We start from the raw sequence: 12325 nt of genomic DNA, 5'->3' as shown, positions 1-12325 counted from the left end.
TTCTTGGCATATCCTTTAATTTCAGAATATTTACTGTAAATATCTTAAGTTAATGAGTATTAAGAATTTGTATACAATATGGGGATTTAATGTGTGACATGAGAATTAAATATTATATTAGAAGAAACATAGACGAAAAGCAATTTGAGAAAACTCATACCATAACAAAAGGAAAGAATACAAAGAAAGAAAGAAGATAAAATAAGCATTGGCTTTTCAATTCTAACGAAGGTCCACTGTTTCCACGCTGGAATCAATTTCTCTGATATGCCCGTTTTGGTTTATTTTTGTGTAAACTTGTCCTTCGTGCATGTGAAATAAACCCGGTGTTCGACAGTGTACGACCTTTTCAAGTCCCTTTGGATCAAGTAAACGGAAAATACCGGAACTAAAAAGTAATTTCGTTAGTTTCTAGTGATTAGGTAGAAAGAGTTAAAATAAATTTACTTACTCTGGCGTCTTGGAAGGAGACATAACAATGGCGATAGCTTCAGGGAGCATCAACTGGTAAGAGCAATGGGTATGTAAATCAACACTACTCATGAAGCATGTCTGCGTAGGATGCGTATGGATCCAACCTAACGTAAGAAGGTCGTGTTTATCCTGATAATCAAATAATGCTGTTTCGTCCGTCGTACCACATGTATCTGTTGTAGCTTCCTGAGAAGGAATGACGAGCTGTGTAATAAAAAATGCATTCTGCCTCAGCTTTCCACATAAAATACCACATGTTTCTAATCGCTTTTTGGTATTCGGTTCAGCAATTCGAAGGAACTTTGATTTTAGAGACTTCGGCAGATAAACTGTTCGCAAGGGCTTCCCTCCTTCCGTATAAGCACGAATTTTGAAAGATCCCTGAGGCTTTTTGGGATCTGAAGCTTGAGTTATGTGGGCCTTTTGGTTACCCAAAGATATTTCAGGAGTTAGGGATTGAGGAATAGAAGTATGATTCAACGGTTTGGAAGGACTAATCAAAGGTTGAGAATCGGGTACTGGAGCGGAATAAGTAGAATCCAAAGATGATTGAAGAGAAGAATAATCAAAAATTGGTCTGGAGGAAGAAGATGAAACACTAGATAGTAATTCATTGGATGCATCTCGTGGAAGAATTTGTAGCTCAGAGAGCGCCAACTGTTCTAACTGTGGTTCAGAAATCGGCGATGGTTGTCGTTCTAATTGAGGTGATGGTCTCATTTGTTTGGTTTTAACTGACGCCTGCCTCTTTTTATGTTCTTCATATTGTTTTTCTACCAAAGGTTTCAAAAGCTCAATTTCTTGTAAGACATCATTCTTAACAATCTAAGATAATAATAATTAGTTCCTTGCAAACGTTCTGAATGCTCAATGAAGCAAACAATTGGAAGACACAAACCTGAAAGTATTCGAACAGCTGTTTTCGGTACCCTTGGGACTCAGGATGTTGTTGACATTTTAGAAATAGTTCACTATAGCGTATCAAGAGGAATATTCCGTTGGAATAATCTTTTTCTAGTACGTAGACATGAGCCTAAATCCACCCAAGAGTCTGTTAGCATTTCAGTACAGAAAGAGAGCAAATAAGTAATTGTAGTGTTTTAATGGATAAAAATACCTGTTTTAAGATAGTCTGTGAGGTTCTTAGCCAATTTTTCAATGGGAGGTTCGCATTGAAGGAGAAATTGCTAGCACGAAAAGCAAGATCGGAGTAGGACAAAGGCGTCTCAGATTGTTGAACAACACTCATAAATAAGACCAACGTTATGATACTCACAGTCGCTTCTCAAATATGATGTTTTCTGGTGGTGCCAAAGGTAGAAATGTGAGTTTCCTAGACAAATAAGCAATTTCGTTACGAAAAGGAATTATGTGGAGGATCTGCGTGATCTACATGCGTATGGGTGTTACGTTTTGCAATGATTAACGAAATACTCTGAAGCTCACTAAAGGAAAAGAAAGCTAGATGAATTCTTGTGAATAAAGAAAGCTATTGTAAAGGTAAACAATCTGTATACGAGCATCATGATGGATTTTGATTTTGCGAGTAATACTCCTGTGTAGAAGAAATCCACTACTTGCAGGAAGTTCGTGCCCACATAATGGGATTGGAAGTAAACGTTTCCAACCTAAGGTAGACACGCTTCTTGATACCAAGTAAGTAAAAATAAGATGAACTGCCAACTTACAACTGAGAGATAGGAGGATATATGATATCGCGTTGCATCCCATTTCTTTACACGCCAACATTAAAGGAACTGGATTATTCTTGGTCAAAACCAGATGAATAATAGCAAATGGAAAAATATAGATAGATACAAAACAAAACAATATCCACTGGCCACCATATGAAACTTATTACTGTTAGGGCTTTTCATGACAATTATATTTAATAAATAACAGTCAACGTTATCGATAGACCAGGTATGCAATAAAATAAAGGAAGTAAGAAAATTATCAGGTTCGTTGAGAATACCCTATCCTAACTTTATGCAGTAGATGCTGAAGGTGCTTTCTTTTTCTTCTTGTTTTTCTTTCGGTCACGTTTCTTCAGCCCAATCATTCCGCCTTTGCAGACCTCAGCATATTTTCCAAAGAAATCCGTGAAGTTCTCAGCATTTACAACTGTCGATATTTTCCAGTTTGCTCCATTTTTGGCTCTTAGTAAAACTGACGGTTTCGCGTTTTGTTCATCATCAAAAACTGGGTCTAGGAAAGTCAATTAGCATAGTTTCTATTAGATTGTACCTTTGCTTTTTCAAGCACTTACTTTTCTTTTGAGACAAATACAAGGAGCTAGCCCCTTTGCCTTGCAACTGCCGTAAATGCTCTGCTAATTGAGCCAAGTACTATAAGACGTAAAACATTAATTTCAAACACTTGAATGAAATAATAACTTACTTGCTCGTTACTTAAAAGCATAGCAGATATAAAAAGAAGCTAGAATTCATACTCGTCTTGATTATTCTACGTACAGCTTGAGCAAGCTTTTGCAACTCACTAATGGATATACCGCAATGTAACCGGGTATAGGTAAGATACAACAGCGAAATGTTGCGACACATTAGAATTACAAACTTGTTACTCAAAATAGAAGTTGAAAGTTATAAAGTGATAGCTATAGAAGAAAAATCAAGCCCTCTACAAGCTGTTGAGCTTGAAAAATCAAGTTAATAATGACAATAGATGATTTTTTTTCAATTAATAGGATTGAATTTGCAGTAGTAGAAGAATTCCTCGACAGAGCGAAAGAAGTAAACAAAATACATCAACTCCAGTGATCGTGGAAGCATTGCTGAAACTGTTTTCGTTTGGTATTTAACATGTACTCTACGGGTCTGAAGCACCTTTATCTCTCCTCTGTCGTCGGGCTGAGTTTACTCACTAATGATTAACCTTAGAAATAATCTACTATCCGTAAAAGTACAGCTTTGGGCGAACCGTCATTCCATTAAAAGAAAGAGGAATTTAATTTTCATAAGTAACTATAAAAACGCTGTTTAAATCGTCGTTTTATTAGTACTGTTCGACTGCATTATGAAGTGAGAAAGAAAATCTTAAAACTATACTTATACATAAGCAAAAACCTTTCGTCCTTCGAAACTACAATTACTGGTTAATTGAATGAAAAATAATAATGTATACAAAATCCTGAATGCTTTCTAATAATAATTATATAATGATGCCTATAAGAAAGAATCTCTAATCGATTTAACATATATTGAAGATGAATTGTTCAGGACTAAAACATTTTAGACGTTCTTCCGTAAAATCTGTTTAATTTAATGTAATACCAATATGTGTGAAGGCTTAATAAATTCTCAATTAGTCAAGGAAATCTTCATTACTTCATCCAGAGTACGCTTTCCGCAGGAAAGCCATCGTCGAGTTACAAAGGCATAGCTATAAGAAAACTAAAAATTGTGGGTCATTAAAAAATCATTATCCATGAATAAGTTATCGTTCAGCATTAGAAGCAATCATCAAAGTTGTCGTCCATCACAAAGTCATCATGAGAATCGAAAACTTTCGGTTCAACGTCGAAATATTGTACAATATCTGCAATTTTTTTCTGATGTTGTTCAAATTCTTCAGCTTCATCGGAATTTCTAAGTAGAAACCCGAAAACCATGCACGGATCCAGTTCCTGAAGAGAGATGCGTCGTAAACTTGCCGTATGAAACGTATCCTCAGAGGCGGGTTGAGTTGTTGTATGAGCAGAAAATGTGCAATGAGGATCAAGATAAAAGAGCTGATGGTTTTGTCGAGCGTAAAAATAATGCGCAGATCTAGGTCGACCACCAGTTATACCAACGAAAGAAGGGATTTCGAAAACGCGTAGAATTTGCTCATAATAAATTTCATTAACAGCATCAATTCCCAATCTAGTAGGAATTAAAAGTAAGATAGGAAATGGTTTCTGAAAGAGTTGGTCTCGGTAAACACTTGTACCATGCTTGGCTACGTAAACATTTAGGTCAAGGCCGTCGTATTGTTCGCAAAGCCTTCTGTATACCAGTTAGTTTAAATTTCTCTAAATATTTCTCCATGTGAAAGGATTTAAACCGCAATGTGACGTGACTGTACACAAAGTAGCAGCAACAATCAAAGAAACCATAGAAACCTCCCATCTTTGGAAGATTTATCAACAAAATATTAACTTACGAAACACATGCACTAGAAGCACTTGGACCGAACCATTGCCCAGGGGGAATGTCACAGGCTTGTTTTCCAACAGACACAAATTGATGAATTGAGAAAGGGGCAGCTGGTTCGTCAGCAAACAAATTCACAATACTAAAAAAAGGCTTTTCCGGATATAATTTTCGAATAGTATTAGCTAGTAATGTTTGAGTAGATCGAATCATGCATCCCCATCCAGCATCAGAAGCCAAGTTTTCTAAACCTTCAATTCCTGATCGATAAGTAATTGTAATCAGCGAAAACGAGTCTAATAAAAATTCCTCCGGCCATCGACTATCTTCACTTTTGTAAGAATGTCCTAGAAACCATATGAATGTTCCTGGAGGTTCCGTATTTGAGGGTGCAAAATGTAAATATCGCTCTATAAAGCGTGCCATAAGCTCCATGTCCTTCCTTCTTTCTCAATTGAATTTTGATGATATATTTATTAGTAATGAAGGACGTCTTGGATCTCAATGGCTTGTAAAAGGCATTGGCCCATTCCCAGTATTCACTATCGCAAAGGCTTACTTCGTATTTTCCTGTTCACACGAGTGGAGACATGAATATTCCAAAGTACGTTGTAGAGCGGTACATTTTTTGCACCATCGTTCCGATTCATTAAATGTCATGTAAACAAATATTCGTCAAATTTCTAAAGAAACTCTTGAAACGAGAAAAGACAGCAGTATCGATATATATTTGCATTAAATTAACTAGATATCATCTTAGCTATATATAAGAGGTTTGTATATTACGCAGGAGACTATTAAGGAGATACAATTCACACCTACAACTTAATATAGACAACTGTCCAGAAATCTCCGCTAAAACTTCTTGATCCCTTGTAATTCTAAGGATAAGTGTGCATGAAAATTAGTTTTTGGCTTGTAAAACCTACCGTGGATATTTTGGCCGATTTCACTTTTTACTATTCGCGTTCTTTCTCAAGCATCCAAGTCCTTCTGGTTCACCGTCAATGCTCTCCTGTCCATTTGATTGTGAATCTCAAGGGTATCACCCTATAGAATTAATTCATCACCTGGAAACGGTTCATGAAATTCCCTTGTCTCCTTTAAGTCCGAATGCTTTTTTATGCGCTCCTGAAATCCTCCACCATTTAAAAACCGATAGAGCTTTAACATATCATCCAAAAGAACTCCTTGAAATATCACAAGCGGACGCCTTAAAACGAGTCCTAAAGGACCAACAAATTGAAAGAGCAGTTGGAAAAGAAAAACAATTTCAGTGCCTTTTTTGCGATCCAAAGTATTTATTCACACGTGACGAGTGGTTTAAACATAGTTTCGACGTTCATGAACTCAACATTGGATTATCGGATAATGTTGTTTATTTTGACTTGTTTCTAAGCAAGATGAAAAAAGTACTACAGAGGTATGTTACAAATTATATTTTTTCTTTACTATTAACTTTACTAATTCACTCAGATTTTTCTGTCTTTTCTGTTCCTCAAGTTTTACAAACGCTGACACTCTTTATGACCACATGTACAAAAAGCGACATTTCAGACTAAATTCAAAGTCTTCCAAATATGATGAACATTACATAGTAAACTATGCTTCTATTATAAAGCCTTTTGCTTCTTGTAGTGCCAATGGACCCCTGGCAGATGAGAACGATTCAGAAACTGTTTCTGAGTAAGTCCCTATCAACCAAGATGTGCTAAAGATATTTTTCTAACTTTTTAATAGTATAAATGACGAAGACGCAGAACCACTTATCGCTAAATGTGTGTTCTGTGAAGAACGATTAGAACCTGAGGAATGCATTCGACATTGCAAAACAATCCATAACTGGGACCTTCCCTCCATTCAGAAGCTGTACAATTTGGACATTTATGATACAATTCGCTTTATTAACTATGCTAGAATCACCCAGTCAAAAGAAATCCCTAATAAAAGTGATCCTCTGTGGACTGAATCGAAATGGCTCATTCCAGTCTTGGAAGATGATGCACTACTAATCTTTCTTGATGATGCTGCAGACGATACATTTTGATTTTCTATAAAAAAAGTAGACTACATTATCTTCCCCTATGCCTGTTCCATATCCCTAAGTACCTTTCTTATTCCTTCTTTGATACGTACAAGGCCGTGCATATAAATACAACTCGTCCAGAGATAATGGGTAAACAATAAAACTACTCGAAGCTGTACTTCTTGGAGTGGTTCTAACACCCTTAAGAGACTATGTTACGTGCTTCAAATTTTGCAAACTCAAGCTTTCTTTGGACCTGTACTTACTATTAGACGAACATATATACGGGTCTTTGAAGAAGTTTGAATATTTATATTATCTATTCGATAATGTTTGTGTATGTAAGGTAATAACTTAGATGATGTCGTCCAGCGTTACGATGTACATTAAGAAACCAAGACTATTCAAAATTATTTTTAATGAATGCTTAAAGATCTGTGACATATATGTTGCAGTACCTCGAAGTACCTATGATTCAGCTTTTTCGCTTTGATATGCGACAAGTATTACATCCTTTTCGGTCAAAAATCAGTTAAGTTTCTCTCATTTTGGTTAATTTATCTTCAGAGAGTAACTGTTTTAAAGTATCGAGCGTAAGAATGTATGTATTGAGTAAAGTGTTTAATCATCACTACGTCTGGTTCCTTACATGTTCCCACCTTGGTAAACTAACAGTGAAGTGAATTAACGTTGTTTTACTTATTCACGAGAATAAAAGTTACTTTCTTTTATTATTTACGTTCTCTTTCTATTGTCATTTATAATAAATAAGCTTTTGGAGCAAATTGATTCAAATGGCAATTCAGCTTGGAAATAAGGTCGCAGGAGGCTTCCAACAGTTTGTGGATCTATTATTAACAAAGACGCCTCTATTTACTGTTGTAGTTGCACTCATTACATTCGTCTGTGGCATTTTAAACATCTTTCTACCTGTTACTTCCTTCTTTGGCTTAAGCGTAACCAATATTACTCTGTTTAGATGTACGTGAAGTTTTACTCCTTTTCATAGTACTTACACTTCTGTAGTTCATACATTGAACACTTATCCATTAGTTCATCATGGATTCTTGACATTCCTTTTCGGTCTCGCCGGTATATTCTTCTTAATGCCCCGTTTTGAAAGACGGTACGGTACTTTATGTACTATTGCTATGTTTTTTGGTTTTTTGGAAGCTATTCCCGGAATCGCCTTTTTAATTGCTTGTTATGTTTCTAAGTCAGATACCGTCTTTGTTGGAATTAGGTATGGTTTAAAGTGAGTTATACCAACAGTGGTATAATCTTTGGAATCAATAATGAAATTGGCTAACTTTTGTATTAGTGGGTGGACGTTCTCTTTATTGACAATGTACTTGATGAATCTTTTCTATGACCTTCATCCCAAGGTGTAAGTATAATAAACGTTTTTTTTTATTGTTTTATTAAAAACGCTAACTTAATTAATTTTAGGTTGGCACTTCCACAACTGGTTCGTATGGTCCTGGCTATCGCCGCTCCTATGTTGATACTTCCTTTTGACTTTTCCGAGAGTGTTGTTTTACATATAACTGCTGTTATTCTTTCTATAATCTTTTCTTTGGCTTATATTGATATTTTAGTACCTCGTGCAGGATTCCTTGTTTGGGTGGAGACTAAACTCTCTCGTGTCGTTGATGCTATCCCTAACTACATTTCTGTCACAGAGGCTGCTTATTATCAAGGAGATGCCTTACCTCTACATGACTTGGGTAGTAACAGTGCAGGAATTGTTTAATTAAGTTTTAAAATAGGCCCCCTTTTTTTTTCTCAGTATTGTTAGTATGGCTTTTAATCTTTCGTCTGCAATGTTACTGAATACATTTTAAGTAGATCTTATCAAGATATTTTAATCATCTGAACTTGAAAGCTGTCAGGCTTTGTTTACGAACTATTCTTTTGACCTTAGTGCTTTGAATAAAAATTGCTGATTTCGTTCACCTGATCCTTCTTTTGTATTTCGAATGAAATTTTTTAAAATGAATAAACTGAACCGTCTTCTAATCGAATAAACTCATCATTTCAGGGAATTTAGTCGTATATATTTATATCACCTTAAGCATATCCAATCTGTGCTTAATATGATTATTATATTAGATTATTTTGCTATAGTGACTAGCTTCAACAGTGCAACACCATTAAGTCACGAATGCAACAATAATATAAATATACTTAAAACACTGTATATTTACTCATCGTATGAGGTGAATAATTTTAAATTAAATACCAAAAATAAGTCAATACCTATGTCGGAACGACTGACGCCGATTCGTCTACCCAATACTCTCAATTATCCAATTGAAATAGCAAAATGTCTAGTGCCAGCAGGTACTTATGTGAAGAGACATACTCCACTTCTTCTGTACCGATTCTTTACAAAGGTGAAGCAAGATCGGGATGACGGCACCGAAGAGTATGTGGATCGTGAATTTATTGAGCAGTTTGAATGTCCAGTGGAAGGAGAATTAGTTCAGTGGGAAGTAAAAAATGATGAACAACTTGACAGTAATTTGTATGAAAACTTCTTTGATTTGATATTTCTAACACTGTTCTTCACAAAGAAAAGTAATAGCCAAGTTACATGAGCCTTGTACTCATGAAGTCCACTACGGAGGGTTGTGTGCTATTTGTGGAGAAAATATTACTAGGTATTTCCATGCTTGTTTACATCAATGAAGAGGAGAGAATACTAACAGTCAATAGTCAAGATTACATGGGATACTCTGATATGGCAAGAGCGAATATCAGTATGACCCACGACACCGGTGGTTTGACTGTAAGCTTGGATGTAAGTTTTTATTTTCCTTCCTTAAAAGAGAACTCGCCATTAACCCCTTTAACTGTAGGAGGCCAATCGTATAGAAGAACAAAATGTGATCCGGTTGCGAAACGAACGAAGACTTTCTCTTATTGTTGATTTAGATCAAACCATTATACATGCAACAGTGGATCCAACTGTTGGAGAATGGATGTCTGACCCTTCAAATGCAAACTATCATCTGCTGAAGGACGTTCGATCATTCTATCTACAGGAAGGATTTAGAACTTATTCTTCTCGTTATTACATAAAGTTACGTCCTGGTTTGCAAGAATTTTTGGCACGAATTAGTAATATGTATGAATTGCACATATATACTATGGGTACGAAAGCATACGCCAAAGAAATAGCGAAGCTCATTGATCCTGAAGGAAAAATATTTCAGGACCGTGTGCTGTCTCGAGATGATAGCGGAAGCTTAACCCAGAAAAGTCTCCAGCGACTGTTTCCTTGTGATACTAGCATGGTCGTCATAATCGATGATCGTGGTGACATATGGGATTGGAATCCGAATCTCATCAAGGTCGTACCTTTTGAATTTTTTGTTGGAATAGGAGATATTAACAGTAACTTTCTTGCTAAGCCCACACCTCTTCCTGAACAAGAAAGTACTTCACCTATCGAAACTCCACATGAACAGGAGGAAAGTGTAGACGTGAATACCAATCAGGATGCTGTCTTGCCTGATTCTTCTTCGTCACAAAGCACTTCTACAATTCCAGAACGTACTCTTTTAAAAGAGACTTTTCTTCAAGACAAGCAAGCTTTGGAGGAACAAAACAAAGAGAGGTTTACTGCCTTGCAATTACAAAAATCAGAACGTCCTTTGGCGAAGCAACAAAATGCATTACGTGATGAGGATGAACATCAACATTCTTTACTACATGAAGGCGACAAAGAATTGTTGCATTTAGAAAGAATTTTAACAAGGATTCATCAAGCCTATTACGACGAAGAATCAAGAAACGAAAACCAGAAGAACAAAGTACATGCTAATGTGGAACGAATTATTCCTTCTATGAAATCGAAAGTTTTGAAAGGCTGTAGGATCCTATTTAGTGGAGTTATCCCACTAGGGATAGATGTTTTCAGTAGCGATATCGCAAAATGGGCAATGTCTTTTGGAGCACAGATTGTCTTAGACTTTGATCAATCTCCAACACATTTGATTGCTGCAAAGGTATGCTATTTATTTATTTATTTTTTTCTTTCTTTAGAGATTCATTTTGACTGACTTTTCAGATACGTACTGAGAAAGTGAAAACTGCAATAAATATGGGAAGCGTTCGAGTTGTTAAACTAAATTGGCTCACTGACTCAATTTCGGCATGGGAACGCCTTTCAGAGTCGAACTATTTGTTGTACCCTAGTTATGATCTTCCAGACAGGGCACTATCTGATCACTACTACTCTTCGGATTCAAATGACGAACAGAGAACTTACGAAATAAATGAACGTGAGCTAGACGATATTGATTGGAACGAAGCTGATCGTGATGTTGAAGATGCGTTAGGAGATTTGAGCGATGGCGATGATAATGAAGAGTAAGCTTTCAGATGAGCAAATGTTTTCGTTACTAACTAACTGTATAAGAAATTCTTTAGAAACTGTTGAGACATCATCACCAGTGGAGACCGAATTAGATTCAAAAAAACGAAAAAGCAACGATGAAGTTACTTCCAAACCCGACGATGAGAAACGCAAAAAACTCAATGATCCAAAGAGCGTGGAAGAAATCTCAAATAAACAACAGAAAAGTAGTAACGGAAATGAATCTGAGGGATTGGAAGATCTTGCTGAGTTGATGGAAGAAGAACTCTCCAAGTAAAAAAAAAAAAGAAAAAGGTAAAAAACTCATCAGGGTTTTCTTTTCACTTCTTTTCTTATTTCCTAATTCAGCAAATTACTTCGAAAACTTTGCTCATGTGAACATAGCATGCATGCAATATTGAAGCAGAAAAATAAAAGGCATTGGCATCTTCCATTATAAATGATAAATTGATATGTGCATTTAAGTATAGTAATCTTTTAGGAAAAGCCTGTAGTCTCACTCATAATGCTATCGACATGTGCATATTGCCTGATCATTAACTTTGCAAAATAACTGTAGATAAAGCATTTCTTACGAGAATTCGGTTCTTTTGTCTGCTACATTTAGTTCTGTACCAACTACTACTTATTAGTGCTACTTTACATTTGCAACTTGAGAAATCGCATAAATAACGGATTACATTAATCAGCCAATTCTTAAAAGAACATCAATCAATTAAAAACAATTCATTGACGATGAAAAATTTTTGTATTCAAGTACGTTTATAGTACTTAAGCAGAAGAAGGGTTCATTCTTCTCTTGCCACCAGCCATGTTGGTAACATTGACGAAGCGACGAACGTATAAGAGACGCTTGTAAGCACGTCCCTTGGGTTGCTTAGGCTTTTCTTGCTTCTCAACCTTGGGGGTTTGAGATTTCACCTGTAAACGTGTTAACTCATTGCAAACGCGATTCATTTAAAACAAGCATATAAAAATGCATGCATTCAATTTTCAATTATTCACTTACCTTACCGGCACGAGCTAAAGATCCGTGAACTTTACCCATGTTGTCTGTAGTTGTTAGATGAAAATGAAAGAAACCTGCAAACATGAGTTCACTATAAAGCAGTCACACTAACTTCGCTTCCGCCCGAAGTTTGTTTCGATGGCTAATAATATTTGCTACCTCGGCGAATCGTTACCTGAAAAAATTCCTCTCTTCTTCATAATTTGAAAATGCCTTCGTTTGACCTGTCTTTAGGAAATTTTCTCCAAACGATCTTATACAGTGCTGTTGTTTTGCGA

General features: G+C 36.0%; 7 protein-coding genes across 7 annotated transcripts; 3 read left to right on the top strand and 4 right to left on the bottom strand.

The window, feature by feature from the left end:
* Nucleotides 1-61: 61 nt before the first annotated feature.
* Nucleotides 62-1876, bottom strand: SOCG_00718 (AMSH protein). The gene is made up of 4 exons (XM_013163138.1): nt 1592-1876; nt 1373-1507; nt 452-1299; nt 62-388 (listed from the first exon to the last, which is right to left on the bottom strand). The coding sequence occupies exons 1-4, from the start codon at nt 1721-1723 to the stop codon at nt 223-225; spliced, it is 1281 nt and encodes a 426-aa protein (XP_013018592.1). The 5' UTR covers nt 1724-1876; the 3' UTR covers nt 62-222.
* Nucleotides 1824-2961, bottom strand: SOCG_00717 (signal recognition particle subunit Srp14). The gene is made up of 3 exons (XM_013163137.1): nt 2875-2961; nt 2744-2822; nt 1824-2682 (listed from the first exon to the last, which is right to left on the bottom strand). Exons 1-3 carry the CDS (start codon nt 2893-2895, stop codon nt 2462-2464), a joined length of 321 nt encoding a protein of 106 aa, XP_013018591.1. The 5' UTR covers nt 2896-2961; the 3' UTR covers nt 1824-2461.
* A 638-nt stretch (nt 2962-3599) lies between these two features.
* Nucleotides 3600-5988, bottom strand: SOCG_00716 (Atg8 deconjugator Atg4). Its single transcript, XM_013163136.1, has 2 exons — nt 4639-5988; nt 3600-4481 (listed from the first exon to the last, which is right to left on the bottom strand). The coding sequence occupies exons 1-2, from the start codon at nt 5061-5063 to the stop codon at nt 3944-3946; spliced, it is 963 nt and encodes a 320-aa protein (XP_013018590.1). The 5' UTR covers nt 5064-5988; the 3' UTR covers nt 3600-3943.
* On the top strand, nt 5055-7319 carry SOCG_00715 (uncharacterized protein). Its single transcript, XM_013163135.1, has 3 exons — nt 5055-6051; nt 6105-6314; nt 6369-7319. Exons 1-3 carry the CDS (start codon nt 5636-5638, stop codon nt 6673-6675), a joined length of 933 nt encoding a protein of 310 aa, XP_013018589.1. The 5' UTR covers nt 5055-5635; the 3' UTR covers nt 6676-7319.
* Nucleotides 7253-8606, top strand: SOCG_00714 (rhomboid family protease). Its single transcript, XM_013163134.1, has 4 exons — nt 7253-7635; nt 7681-7897; nt 7976-8041; nt 8104-8606. Exons 1-4 carry the CDS (start codon nt 7449-7451, stop codon nt 8405-8407), a joined length of 774 nt encoding a protein of 257 aa, XP_013018588.1. The 5' UTR covers nt 7253-7448; the 3' UTR covers nt 8408-8606.
* Nucleotides 8607-8791: 185 nt separating this feature from the next.
* SOCG_00713 (CTD phosphatase Fcp1) lies at nt 8792-11538 on the top strand. The gene is made up of 6 exons (XM_013163133.1): nt 8792-9181; nt 9231-9317; nt 9373-9457; nt 9516-10667; nt 10730-11031; nt 11081-11538. Exons 1-6 carry the CDS (start codon nt 8916-8918, stop codon nt 11313-11315), a joined length of 2127 nt encoding a protein of 708 aa, XP_013018587.1. The 5' UTR covers nt 8792-8915; the 3' UTR covers nt 11316-11538.
* Nucleotides 11539-11698: 160 nt separating this feature from the next.
* SOCG_00712 (40S ribosomal protein S30) lies at nt 11699-12121 on the bottom strand. The gene is made up of 2 exons (XM_013163132.1): nt 12048-12121; nt 11699-11959 (listed from the first exon to the last, which is right to left on the bottom strand). The coding sequence occupies exons 1-2, from the start codon at nt 12084-12086 to the stop codon at nt 11810-11812; spliced, it is 189 nt and encodes a 62-aa protein (XP_013018586.1). The 5' UTR covers nt 12087-12121; the 3' UTR covers nt 11699-11809.
* Between the last annotated feature and the right edge of the window lie 204 nt (nt 12122-12325).

This window comes from Schizosaccharomyces octosporus, assembly GCF_000150505.1.
Source record: "Schizosaccharomyces octosporus yFS286 unplaced genomic scaffold supercont6.2, whole genome shotgun sequence".
Classification (NCBI taxonomy): domain Eukaryota; kingdom Fungi; phylum Ascomycota; class Schizosaccharomycetes; order Schizosaccharomycetales; family Schizosaccharomycetaceae; genus Schizosaccharomyces; species Schizosaccharomyces octosporus.
This window is presented reverse-complemented; position numbering and strand designations above follow the sequence as displayed.